This window comes from Macaca nemestrina, chromosome 1 (assembly GCF_043159975.1).
Source record: "Macaca nemestrina isolate mMacNem1 chromosome 1, mMacNem.hap1, whole genome shotgun sequence".
NCBI classification, from domain to species: Eukaryota; Metazoa; Chordata; class Mammalia; order Primates; family Cercopithecidae; genus Macaca; species Macaca nemestrina.
Window position 1 is genome coordinate 8,186,375 of NC_092125.1, and position 14,665 is coordinate 8,201,039.

General features: G+C 37.4%; 1 protein-coding gene across 5 annotated transcripts in view; it reads left to right on the plus strand.

Moving 5' to 3' along the window:
* Window positions 1–14,665, plus strand: part of LOC105474645 (regulator of G protein signaling 7) — a 569,035-nt gene that overhangs the window by 359,845 nt on the left and 194,525 nt on the right. For 4 of the 5 annotated variants that reach the window (XM_011729459.3, XM_011729461.3, XM_071073718.1 and 1 more), the window contains one exon: window positions 8,859–8,909. In XM_011729459.3, the coding sequence (XP_011727761.1) occupies window positions 8,859–8,909 (51 nt within the window). Of the gene's footprint in view, window positions 1–6,524; window positions 6,729–8,858; window positions 8,910–14,665 lie in introns of those variants that run through there. The other variant, XM_071073711.1, reaches the window with a different exon arrangement.

The window sequence follows — 14,665 nt, forward strand, 5'->3', positions numbered from 1 at the left end:
CTGACACAAAATTCATAGTTATACCTGAACATCTCACACACTTATTTATTACTTATTTTATTTTCTTTGAGTCTAAAGAACCATACCACTAAAACATAAAAATATAAAATGGTCTTTAAAAAGAGATCCAATATCCCCATCCTAAGGAAACACTGCGGACTTAGTTTCTCTTGATTTTTCTACAACGTTCTTTATGAAAATAAAGGCTGCATATCAAGGAACTCTATTTTCCTTCCTTCTCTTAACTCCGCATTTCCCACACTTGCTGTCACCATCCCACACAAGAGGCAGACGTGATGTTTCTCTGAATGCGATTTGGGAAAAGCGTCTCTGGTTGATAAGGAATCCTCCCGAGCTCCAGTAGAGGGGAGGAAATAATCCTGAGGGTGGTCTCCATTGCCTTTTATCCCCTCATTATTGTCATCTTTGCTGCCTTGCTGTTTTTGCTGCCTATGTTTAAAGCTTCTTAGGCTTTGAAGAGAGACAAAATGCCTGCTTTGCGTCTGAAGAGGTATTTTTATGATTTCTGGAACTTACACAACAAAGATTAAAAATCTAGTTAAATACCCATGATCTTGATGAAATATCTGCTCAAGGAGCAGCCAAGGAGCTGTATCTCAGAACTCTGATTTGTTTTCATTGCACCTTGCCAGAGGGTAGGGAAATATATTTTTACTTTTCCTATCCTTAGAACACACAAGTAGTAATTACAATGAATATCAGGCTTCTATCCTATTGATTTGAAGATTCAGGTTATATCAACAAAACCCAACATTTTCTGTGACTCTGCTCTTAGGGCAAGGGGCATAGAACTCTGAAGAGCAGCAACCTAGAAAGAAAATGTAATCAACCAGATAATTTGCTTTTTGCCATGACATCTGCAAATGCATTTAAATGACTGCTAAACAACATTTTTAAAGTCTGGTAGGCAAATGCTTCAAATGTATCTCAGATTTACTGAAAGGAAACATATCTGTTTTGATTATTTTGTTTCCATTGACCTTTGAGATTTCATAGGTGTTATTAGCTATGGAATATTGGAAGAAGGACTTTATATCATAAGTTTTATCCAGTTTCAAACTGTGAGCAGAAGTTAACTTTTTAATTCTATGAAAACTGAATAATTTTCTCTAAATGTACCTGATGTATAAAAATCCAGAAGTAACAATACTCAATGACATGTTATTCATTTTAGAAAGTGAATTACTTGCATAAAAAGATACACACTCATAAAAATACACAATCATATACACATCACGAAGTTTCTTTGAATAGCTATTTTAGTGCACATAAAGTGTGGTTTCATTCACATACACAAAAACAATGTATTCCTACTCTGCTTTACAGGACTATAATAAGTTCATAGAACAAAACCCATTTATATTCATAGCAAGGCAGAAATAGCATATTCATTTCATTCAAAATTTGACATTTTGCTTTTGAATTCCACTTTTCCTCTCTTTTCTGTGTTTTTCTGATGGAAGCATAAAAGCTTTACAAACTGGAAGGAAGCTGTAGTTTACACCCATTGTTACGTCTGCAAAGCACTCATTATTTCTGGAAAATACCTCCATCTATACGTCTCGCCAGCACGACCATTTTTATGCACGGTGATCCATCTTTTCTTGCCACAGTTGGCTGATACAGGAATGGGTACCTCCCTGCAGCTGAGATCCTCCATCAGGAATTAGAACTTAGGACTACAAGATTTTAGCCGCAAATGACTTGCTGTCTTTAGTGGCAGAGATTTTTAACCCCGGAGCTGTGAGCCTTCATGACCCACTTCATGGATGGAAAATAGCAAATATTGTTTCCTAGAGAGAAATGAAGATGTCCAGAAAGGAACAAGGATGACAGTCTCTGCCTCCATGAGTCCTTGAGGCTCAAATACATCCTTTCCCTTTAGTTCTGGGTACCTTTTTGCAAATTCCTTCTTTGATAAGTTTATGTTTTTATACTTCGTCAAAGATCGCTCTTTATAACCAAAAGTGCCCTGATGAAGTAACTTAAATGTTGTTGTTGTTGTTGTATTCATCTTAATAGATATTAGCAATTTTTAAATTAAAAAATGTCAATGCCCTCTAGCCAAAAACCACCAGGAACATGCCTGTAGTTGAACAAGTCAATTATTCTTTCTTGAAGGTAGGGAGAATGCACACCATCGGGAACCATGGGGTGTGTCAGTAATAGGATGTTAGGAAGAATCTATTATAGGATTTGGGCATCGGTAGTCATGGAGAGGATCTGAGGAAGTGGGCCTTTGCTCTAGATTGGACACTGTCAGGAAGCAGGGACAATTCTATGATCTGGTATCCTTTTTTTTTTTGAGACAGAGTCTTGCTCTGTCACCAGGCTGGAGTGCAGTGGCGCCATCTTGGTTCACTGCAACCTCGAGCTCCCTGGTTTGATTCTCCTCCCTCAGCCTCCTGAGTAGCTGGGATTACAGGCACGCACCACCATGCCCAGCTAATTTTTTTTTTTTTTTTTAAGTAGTGATGGGGTTTCACCATGTTGGCCAGGATGGTCTCCATCTCCTGACCTCATGATCCGCCTGCCTTGGCCCCCCAACGTGCTGGGGTTACAGGCGTGAGCCACTGCGGCTCGCCTGATTGGGTATCTTAATACATTTTTTTCTACAGTAGGACAGATTAGACAAGACTAAGTATGGGATTGATAAATAAGCAGCAGTCGCTCATGCTATCCGGGATGGAATTTGATATTTTATGGCTGAGATCATGTTCCCATGCTTAGTGTAACTTAAATTTTGTTGTTTACAGAGTGGTCTTGTTTTTGTCTTGACCCGTGAGGGTTCTAGAGCAGCCTTGTCCAGTGTTGATGTTCTTCCATGAAATTGTTCATATTTACTAGGGACAAATTGTTCATATTTACCAAGACATAGCTGTGAGTGCCCAGCCAGCTCCTGGAAGCCAGTGGCTGCTTTCCTCTTTTTTCAGTACCTGCTTTTGGCCAAAAGCAGACAGAACCAGGACATAGGCATTAATTGGTGATATCCAGATTTTCACCACTGCTGAGATTTCTTAGATCAAGGAGTTAGAGAACGTAGTCTGTAGCTGGGCTGGAGTTCATCTCTCCTGCTCCTTTGGTTGCTGGTTGCTGTGTTGAACCCTCAGATGTGACCGTGGCTGTGCACTCATATTTAAGACTCTGGACAGGATACAAGTACTCAAATAAACAAAATGTTATTCTTAGATGTTCCCAATGACTTATTTGAAAGATTGAGGAGAAATTCAGTACATCAATTCAGCTTTACAAAAGGGTAATATGTGAGCTTTAAGCAAATCATTTCTGAAGCAGAAATTCTGCAGTGTTTTAAATTAAACTGAAATTCTGCAGAAATTCTGCACTTTTCAATTACAGAAATTCTGCAATTAAAGAAATTAAACTGTGTTTAATTTAAATTAAAGAAATTCTGCAGTGCTTTAAATTAAATTAAGTTAAAATTATAATTGCCTACAGAACTTTTAAAATTATGGTAATGAGAGACACACTGGGGTGTCGTAACATTCTAGATGGAATCACCATTAGAGCTGACTGTTTCAGCATTTTGAGTCTTTTCTGTATAGAGTATATGTCCATAAATAGTGACTCATGCCTTCAGTAAACATTTAACGATGATCTGTGTTGAGACACTTTGAAGAGAATGGTGGAAACGTGATGAGTATGATGCCGTTTCTTCTCCCAAGGGACTGACAGATCAGATAATTTGCTTCCCTCAACGTTCTTTCTTTCTTGTTCCTAAAACTGCAGGTCCTCAGCCCAGCTTCTACAGAAACGCAATAGATGTTTATTACATGCTATTTGAATAATAATAAACATTTATTGTGCCTACTTCAAGGAACCAAGAATAATGTTGGAAAAATGATTTTTAGTATATAGAAAGTCTTCTATTCAGTGAGAGGTTCTAAGAATAGTTGGCTGAGCATGGTGGCTCACGCCATGTAATCTCAGTGCTTTGGGAGGCTGAAGCAGGAGGATCACTTGAGGCCAGGATTTCAAGACAAGTCTGGGCAACATAGCGAGACCCCATCCGTTAAATAATAATAATAATAAAAAATTACCAGGCATGGTGGCTCACACCTGTAATCCCAGCTACTTGGGAGGCTGGGGCAGGGGGAATTTCTTGAGCCCAGGAAGTTGAGGCTGCAATGAGCTGATTGTTGCACTGCCTTGCAGCCTGAGTGAGATCCTGTCTTAAAAGAAAAAAAAAGAAGAAGAATAGTTATAACATCAAAAATCATGGATTATGGATTATTTATGATATTCACTAAATAAAAAAATATTCGTATTGTCAGCACTGTGTCTATGTGGTTCTGAGGCTTCAGCAAAGGTATTTGGGCAGTGCAAAGAGCCTGTCCATTTCCCTGAAAGAGAAACATTGCAAAGGTCAGTGTCTTTGCTTCAGGAATAACTTGCGCACCTTCTGTGGTGATTAAGAGCTAAAGTTTTCACTAATGGCTTTAGCTGAAAGTTATGAAAAGACTAGTTTTGTAAAGGACACAAATCAAATGTGTTCTATTTTGCTTCCTTACAAAGTCCTCATATCTTACGTTTACAAATACATTGCAATTTTTTTTCATGAATGCTTAATATTTTTGAGCACCTCTAATTCAGATTCAGTTTGTGGATAGCTGTAGGTGACACTTGTGGCTGCAGATGTACTCTAGTCTGTGGGGCGGGGGGGATGTGAACATTAATGGAAGTAATACAGGCTTAGGAGAGAGCCTGGTCCAGGCCTTTGCACTTTGCAGGGGGCACAGGTAAGGACGTTTGTTTGCCATTCAGTTCCACGGCATGGGTGAGAAAATGATGTTGAAGTTTAAGATCAATTTAACATCATGTTTAATAATATTGATGTTTAAATTACACGCCAGTAGAATATTCTTTGCATGAGGGATACCTTTCTTTTTAAACTCTCTCAAAATAGAATATGGGGAGGGGAGTCTTGCTATTTATTCATCCAATCTTTTGTTGGCATTTACTGGTCATCTTTTACATGTCAGGCACTGGTCTGGTGTTTGGGATCCAAAGATGAATAATACATGCCCCTGGGCTTCAGTGGACTTATACTGCAAAAAAGAAGACAGAGTAAAGACAGGATGATAAAACCATAGATAAGTAAAAAGAATGATAAAGATGTTAATAGAACATAAATAAAAAACACTTTCCCCAGTAAGATAGGGTGGGGTGGGCAGAACAGGCTTCCTGAAGTAGATAATGTTTGAATGGAACTTTGTGGCCTCAGCTGGGATTCACCACAGGAAAAAGAGATGAAGATAGAATAGCATTAGCAAAATCGTGGAAGGAAGAAACAGTACAGCAGGTGGAAAACTATGAGCAGTGTGATGAGGAAGAATTCTACTTGTTTTTGCTTGTTTTCATTTTAAATAATATACTGCTAGGATTAGACAATAATCAAAACCTCTACTGCTTCTGCTGAGCAGAGGGAGTACAAAGCTCTGCACCTCTGAAAGTGACACCTGCCTGTAAGAACTGAAAATAAGAGTATGGTCAGGGCTAAACTTTCCATAGGCTACAGTCAAAGTGTGATTTCAAAAAATTCCACAGCTTATTCTGAGGGCTCCAAAATCAAGATAAATAGAATGCTACCATATTCTACATACACATTATATGTGAAAAGCTTTAGCAGACCCAGCCATTTATTTATTTAATATAAAGCTGGGAAATTGCTGTAAAGGTGGCATTCCTACTACACTTCTCTGGACTGCAGTGGTCCGTTTTACATTTGAGTCGTGCTTCTCAAGGTGACTCTATAGGAGCACGTTTCTCTTTCGGTCTTCTGGTTCCAGTAAGATAGTGGATTTTTTCCTCCTTTCTCTCTCTACTTATCTCTTCAAGGAGGTGAGGTCTTACTCTTACAGATGCAGCATAGGTTAACCTGGTGAGTCTGGGTATGAATTTAATAATTTAAAAATCCATACTGTTTTAACCTAAAGCCATAAATATGTTGGGGTGATCACACAATAAGAAAACCAGTACAGCATCTGCTAAGTGACACTAACAGTTGGTCAAGTCCAATTAAATTGACTCCTTCAGCACTGAACTGAGAATACATTTGTGACAGAAATACTCAAAAGTAGGCTAAGAAAGAAAGTTTCCTATTCTCTGAATTAAACATACTTTTAAATTAGGCTTCTTTATATTTCTTTCTGCTCAGAAAAAAAAAAAAAAAAAAGAAAGAAAAAAAAGAAAAGGAAAGAAAGCATAACAGAACAGAATATTTTTAAAAACTTAGTCTTTGAGAGCATTTTTAAAGTCATTTTTCACAATAAAAAATATGTATAGTCCTGGAATGAATGTTTGGCTGTCTTCAAAAGAATGGAAAATTTCCAGTGGCTGCTCACATATGTTCCACAAATAGATGCTCAACTCTGAAAAATGAGCAGAGTGCCTGGGGCTTGTGCAGAAGATTTGTGTATCTGGGAATCGACATTGGTCAAGGATCACTACATACATATGTGAAAAGCTGAGTTCTCCTTTTCTTTTTCAACGGGAAGATCGTGCTTTAAGATAACTTAGACTATAAGGAAGAACGCAACACCCGGACGCGGTCAACTGCCTTCTGGAGAATGATCTCCTTTCCTTTCGACACTCTGAGCTGTTTTAGTAAAACTTCCTTTAGGATCTGGATGAATCTGTCTTCCCAAATGATTTAAATCAATGGCGCTGTAAAAGGAACGCAAGTTCAAGTCAGTACTTGGAGTTATTTTTTAAATGCATGCATACTGAAATTGGCATTGAGTATGAATGTTCTCATAACTTTTGGGACTTTATTGTCAAGTTTAGTAATCAAATTTATTCTTAAATTGATTTTGAACTGATTTAATTCAAGCAGCTAGAATTACTTTGCCAATGTTAATGTAATTAATTTGCCAAATCTCTGAGGTGGGTAGACAGCAACTCTAGCCAGCATCCAGGAGCGGCTGAAATGGAATCTTGGTTCACCCTGAAGTTTCATTCAATTCTTGCAGGCATAACACAGTTTACGATGTATGCAAAAAATTCACATACATATTTTTCCTATTTTATGTAGAAAAGAGTTATGCAGAAAACCAATTTTAAATACAAATGAGTGTCTCAAGCAAATCAGTTGCTAAATCTCCCATTTCTGCTCTTATTTTCATCATTCTATTCATCCACGCTTCTGGGCTAGAAACCTTGACTTCTTTTTTAATCTCTCCGACTTGTAACCTTTATACCTAATTAGTCATAAAGTCCTGGAACAAGTCTGTAATTTCTAAGAAGTTCATTTGTCACTGAACTAAGACCTTTTCCCTTCATTCTTGGGTTGCAACTAGTAGACATGTCGACTGCCTTGCCTTCTTTTTGACTACAAGGCATTTCATATATATTGCCAGTGATATTCCTTAAACTTACTTTGATAATGTCATTCTTCTGCTCAAAAATATTGCATGTCTCTTTCTCTGCTTTCCTTATGGGAAAAAAATTTAATTATTTAGCCTAGAATTCAAGACCTGCTGAATATACTGTGCACTCCATTATTACTTTCAAATTTCTATTATTCCCAGTACTTACATATAGACAGTGTGCAGTAAGTTATTTCTGTTGACTGTTTTTCCACCTTTTAATTTCTACATAGGCCCCTCCAGCAACTCAGTTTCTCTCTTATTCATAGATAAAAATATATCCTTCAAAATCTAGCTCAAACATTATGTGTTCTGCAGACCCTCTCTTGTCTGTTCTGTGTGCAGTAGAAACATATTCATTCATACTTTGTATTCATCACACATTGTTAAGCACTCACTATGCTCCAAATAATCAAAGATGAATATGACACCCTGCCTCAAGGTTCTTACTTTGGGACATTCATCAGATAAACAGCTGGGGCAACGGTGTGATCGACACGACAGTAAAAGACTACATGGGTTCCAATGAGGATTCGTGGACAGTTCTGTAAACTCAGTGGACAAGGGGAAGGGACAAGGCAAGTTCTGTCATGTCAGGGAACCTTGAGTGTCTTTTTTTTTTTTTTTTTTTTTTTTTTTTTTTGAGACGGAGTCTCGCTCTGTCGCCCAAGCTGGAGTGCAGTGGCCGGATCTCAGCTCACTGCAAGCTCCGCCGCCCGAGTTTACACCATTCTCCTGCCTCAGCCTCCCGAGTAGCTGGGACTACAGGCGCCTGCCACCTCGCCCGGCTAATTTTTTTGTATTTTTTAGTAGAGACGGGGTTTCACCGTGTTAGCCAGGATGGTCTTGATCTCCTGACCTCGTGATCCGCCCGTCTCGGCCTCCCAAAGTGCTGGGATGACAGGCTTGAGCCACCGCGCCCGGCCCCTTGAGTGTCTTAAAAACAGTGGGAAGATATTTCAGTCAGGGAGAACACTGCTGTGGAGACACAGAGGCTTGAAATACATAGGAGGGTTCGAAAACCAGAAACAAATTTGGTTTGGCTTGAGAGGAGATACAAGGATGAGGTGGGTATAACCAGAAATGAGACAGGAACCGTCTTATAAAGTACTGGTTATGCTGTGCTAAGACTTGTACCTGAAATATAGTAGATGCTTAATAAACACTTATTTAGTAAACAAATCACTTTCTACTAGTATAGCAAATTTTATTTACATTTAAATATTTCATATTTAATAATTTGCTAATTTACACCTTGGTTTGTTGAAGGACAACTAAGTATTCATACTGTGTGTTTTCAACATTCCATCTGGGGTAGATCCTTAACCTGTCATTGTAACAATTAGAAAAAGTTCCTTCTAATATGAGCACCAAAGGTGCAGAATTCTTGAAGTTAATATGTATAAACAAAATGTTCACATCTGTTTGTGTTTTTCTTTTTTCTTTTTCTAGGTTCAGACATTGTTCAATGGTTGATAAAGAACTTAACTATAGAAGATCCAGGTAAATAAATCATTTTCCTATTACAAGAACATTTTTCTTAGTGGTTTTAAGAATTGTGTTTCCTCAGGGATATTTTAATATGGCATGCAAGCAAACCTCCTGAAAAATTGTAATTCAGTTTGAACTGTGCTTTTAACATTTATGTAAATTTTATGGTAGTCAAAACATATTTAACTAAAGTTAGCGTATTTCTACAATTTTTCACATCCTTAATTCTGCCATATTATTTGATTCAGGTCATTGGTGATCGTTAGACTGGATCAGCTTGTATACATGTCCATAAAATAATTGTACATATAATTTATGGCAAGTGATTATGAATTAATGAACTTTCCCTCTATCAGACACATACATCTCATTAACTTATAATTTTGCCTTAACTACATCTTTAAATGCAGTTTGAAATCAGTATTTTATTTGTAATTCTGATTTTTTTATCATGCCTACATGATGTATGTGTGTGTGTGAGAGAGAGAGAGAGAGAGAGAGAAACGCTGTATTTAAGTCATGAACCTGTTCACCGTGTTGAACATTATGTCTATTCTGTAGCAGAAAACTTAATTTCCAAAGTAAGGGAACAATTTTTATGAGTTCACACTTTGCATTGCCTAGAACAAGTTCCTGCATATGCAAAGCATTTAATGACTTTTTTTTTTTTTTTTTTTTTTTTGAAGTGGAGTTTCACTCTTGTTGCCCAGGCTGGAGTGCAAAGGCACAATCTCGGCTCACTGCAACCTCTGCCTCCCAGGTTCAAGCGATTCTCCTGCCTCAGCCTCCCAAGTAGCTGGTATTATGGGCGTGTGCCACCACATCCGGCTAATTTTTTTTGTATTTTTAGTAGAGTCAGGGTTTTACCATGTTGGCCAGGCTGGTCTCGAACTCCTGACCTCAGGTGATCCACCCGCCTCGGCCTCCCAAAGTGTTGGGAATACAGGCGTGAGCCACCATGCCTGGCTACACTTAATGGCTTTTTAAAAATATGTAAAACCTTTCACACATGGCAAACATTTCACATCACTGCAGGAAAATAAGATGCATATTGTTCAGAGAAGATTCTGAGAAAACAGAAAACAATAGCTATGAAAAGCTGGCATTACAGTGACTGCAGAAAAGGTCAGTGATATACCAGCCTAGGTAACACACCCCTCCATCTATAGAGAAGAACTTTGCATGGCTCTGGTTCCTGCCTCTGGTGATTATTGCCTTAAAATGGTTTAGAATTAACAGTACATGAAGATGCAAGGTTTTATTTTTTTCTCATTTTAAACTAGCTTTATAAAGCAATGCCATCAAAAGATGCAGCTCAAATTCTGTCCCTAAAGACCTGTGTAAACCCCCAGCTCATTTGCTGCATGAGCTTTTAAAATACTCATTTTTGCGGGTCAAATGGTATTAAAACAATTAAGTAAAGATAAAGCAGCTATTGCCAGCATCATATTATCACCAGGTGAAAAGGGGAGATAATTAATAGGAAAGGAAGCTACAGTCTTACCAAGTTCACGTTTCAGCCTCACCTCAGTGGCATGCCTGTTTTTTTAAAACTGTAGGACCAGACAAATAATCCCAGTGCTAAAAAATGGATTGACACAGTCATGGCTAATCAGGAAACTACTGATTGGCAAAGACTATTAAGGGTCAGAGGTGAAGTAGATTTAAAAGAGTTATTATTTCTGTAAGGTAAAGACTGGGTCGGATGCGGTGGCTCACGCCTATAATCCCAGCAGTTTGGGAGGCTGAGGTGGGTGGATCACGAGCTCAAGAGTTCAAGACCAGCCTGGCCAATATGGTGAAACCCCATCTCTACTGAAAATACAAAAATGAGTTGGGTGTGGTGGCACGTGCCTGTAATCCCAGTTACTCGGGAGGCTGAGACAGAAGAATCACCTGAAGCCAGGAGGTGGATGTTGCAGTGAGCCAAGATCGTACCACTGCACTCCAGCCTGGGCGACAGAGCACGACTCGGTCTCAAAACAAGCAAACAAACCTGAAGGTGTAGTTCAGTAAAAATCTAAGAAACAGAAAACATCTTCACAGATATCATACGCTAGTAAGAAACAATCATTGTTTATAATTTACATGTAGGATCTCATTTTAGGTATAATGTGTATGGAAAACTGATTTTATTTGCTTGCTCAACACTTTGAGGAAGTTTTTAAGATTCGTTAGAAGGTGTTATGAAGAGATAAAGCCAAATGTATCCAGGAAGGAACATACATGTTCTTTAGTCATATTTATGACAGGCTGAAAAATTAGTTTCTGATTTGTTGGTTTGTTTTTTTGAATGAAGTAATTCACCCTAGACAAAATCCAAGGCTCTGTACTGTTTTCAAGAAGAGTTAAGAAACATTAATGATTGTTCTGAATATGTAACAGATTGTGCACATGGAAAATGAATCAATCTGGTGGCTATTCTGATTGCAATTTGATGTGGTTAATAATGTAGCTGATACTATGAAAGTTACTTTGACGGCTGCCTATGTGAAACCAATCATATCTTTTGAAACTGGTCATGAAGGGAGACTAAGTAGTTATAATGCTAAGTCTAGTTTTAACTCTATCAAAAACTCCCTGAAGATTTTTAAAAATAAGAAAGAAACCCATGCCTAGTTTCTGTCTTACGTGCTGTTTGGTAGCTAAGTGGTCATTTGAAGATCTCTAGGGATCGTTTGATGTTCTAGAAGTCAGTAATTTGCTGAAAGAGGGTTTTGTGGCAAGATGGAAGAAGAGACTAATTCTGGGTATGGGAGCAGGTTCTGATGGCCCATTTGGAGACAGGAGGAGAAGGTTGAATGATCTTCAGGACCATACTTAAGACCAATGAGTCTATATTATTTGCACACTTAGTGTTCAGTATTTTATCAATGAGCACTTAATAACTCATTTCTGTTACAGCAATCCAGGGCACATTGGGCTGAATATTTTACCAGAGGTTTCGGTACCATTAGACTTGTAGTCATACTTTGTTATTATTTTAAAATACAGATGGATTTGAACCTTTTGTTAAAATTTAGGATTTTTCTTAGTTTACATGTATGTGTAATACACATATACAGAATTAGTCTGAAATGTTTTTCTTCTACTTTGTGAGTACATTTTTACAAAATACGTCTTTCTAGGAAAATTCCATTTCTTCTTTCAGACTTTCATTCATCTAGCAAATATTTATTGAGTTCTTACCATGGGCCAGGCACTGGGAATATAGAATGAATATTCCCTCTTGGACAAGTTGATTGTCCTTTGCTTCCAGAATATCACATTCACACTCTTCCTTCTTTTTCACTGGCCATTTGGTTTGGTCTCAGTCTTCTGTGGTGACTTTTCACTCTCAGCTAATCCGTAAATGTTGGAAGGTTCAGGTTTCTCTTCCAGGTTCCTCTTCTTTCTGTATCTACACGCTGTTGCTAAGTGACATATGTTGAAACGCTCCAATTCATAACTTTCATACTGACCTCTCCACAGTGCTCCACACTCACTTCTCCAGTGCCTAAGGCCTCTTCCCCGAAAGGTTAAACTCAACACAACCAAAATGGAACCCCAGTTTTTCCACTTCTCAAACCTACTCCTTATTGTAATCCCAAGCTCAGTTACAGAGTTGAGTCTTCTAGTCAAGAATACACTCATCTTTTCCTGTCTCCAATTTTGTTATGTGGTCTTTCAGGAGTACTTCAAAGTTTTTAAAATATAGACTTTGCATATTTCTTACTAAGCTTATTTGGGTTATTTTATTACATGTTATTATTATATGTGGTCTTTTCTTCCTATGTATATACTAACTTTTTATTGTTTACATAGATGAAAATGATTGATTTATATATGCTAATTTAATAGTCATTTCTTTGCTACACTATCTTTTTTAAAAGAAATCTTAACTAACTTACTGGGAAACTACAGTACTTTTCCCAGCAGTTTATTAGGATTATATGTAGTCGTTCAAACCCTTTAATTATTTGGCAGTATGTTTTGTTGCCTACGCATGTGTTGATATCTTACTTAGATATAAAGTAGATGAGATAGAATTTCCTCTTTAAAATCCTATAGTTATTGACTTATTGCATCCATGCTTTTAATATTCTGGTAAAATATGAAGATATTAATATTATTATGTCAGTACATACACACACATATACAGGTTTACATATATACATATAAGTATATACACATACACACATAGTAGCCTCCCCTTATTCAAGGAAAATGTATTCCAAGAATCCCAGTGGATACCTGAAACTACAGATAGTACCGAACCCTATATAGGCTATTTTTCCCTATACATACATATCTTTAATAAAGTTTAATTTATAAATAAGGCACAGTAAGAGATTGACAATACTAATAAAATAGTTATAACAATATACTAGAATAAAAGTTATGTGAATGTGGCCTCTTGCTGTCTCTCTGTCAGAATACTGTCATCTTTTCAGACCAAGGTTGACAGAAGGTGAAACTGCAAAAAGTGAAACTGCAGAGAAGGGAGGATGACTATATATACACGTGCTGGGTTTGCTTGTTTGTTTGTGACAGAGTCTTGTTCTGTCACCCAGGCTGGAGTGCAGTGGCATGATCTCGGCTCACTGCCACCTCTGCCTCCCGGGTTCAAGCGATTCTCCTGCCTCAGCCTCCCGAGTAGCTGGGACTACAGGTGCCTGCCACCACACCTGGCTAATTTTTTTTTTTTTTTTTTTTTTTTTGTATTTTTAGCAGAGACGGGGTCTCACCATATTGACCAGACTGGTCTTGAACTTCTGACCTTGTGATCCGCCCGCCTCGGCCTCCCAAAGTGCTGGGATTACAAGTGTGAGCCACCGCTCCTGGCCCACATGTGGTTTTTTAAAACTGATTTTTATCCTGCCTAGATACCTGTAATGCCTTTTCTTTCCTTGAAATTCAAAATATAAATGGGCCATTGCCATTTCATTGTTTATTTTGTGATGTATTTACAAATCTGGTGACTGATTTAAGTCTGTTGATTCAGGCTTTTCCTAGTTGAAGAAATTTTTTTTTCTGTTTTGTTATTTAAGCATTTTCTACATTTATAAAATGCATATAATAATAATGTCTACTGCTTAGTGCTTTCCTGAGGATTTAATAAGTATTACATTACATACAGTGGAAAGCAGTTATTACCACATTTCTTACATAATAGTGCAGAAAATGTTGATTGGTGATTGTAGGTATTTTTGTACTTTTTATAATAACTGTAACTAATTATTTGCCTGCTTATTTGTTCTCATTTCCTGTTTCGAAACAACATTTACTGATATGCCTCACTGTATTCTACATCTCAATTATTATTTTCTCTGTTTTAAAAATCGTTTTTTAGCTTTCTCTCTCCCTTCTCCACTCCAGATTAAGTTTTTAAGTTTCCACATCATAGCATTAATTCTAATTTTCTTCACTGCCGATTCAGCCCTTTACAGATGCTAATAGAGAATATATCTATCATTGCATGTTTAACTTTTCGTCATTTTATTTTTTTTCTAGTTCTCTATTTCTACCTTCCTTTAGAAAGTCATCTTCTAATCATAGACTCTAAGCATAAAATTATTTTGTAAGTTATCTTTCATCGATTGTTTTATTACATCATGTCGTTTAAGTTGAATATTTTAGGTATATATAGATACTGTTATAATCTTACTTCATGTCATTGCATGTCTAAGAAATATTTGTGAATTTGTTTTATGAATTTTTCTCATTTACTTTGTCTCTGGCATGAAGGACTCTACATGGAACTTATTGACAGGTGGATGGATTCTCCT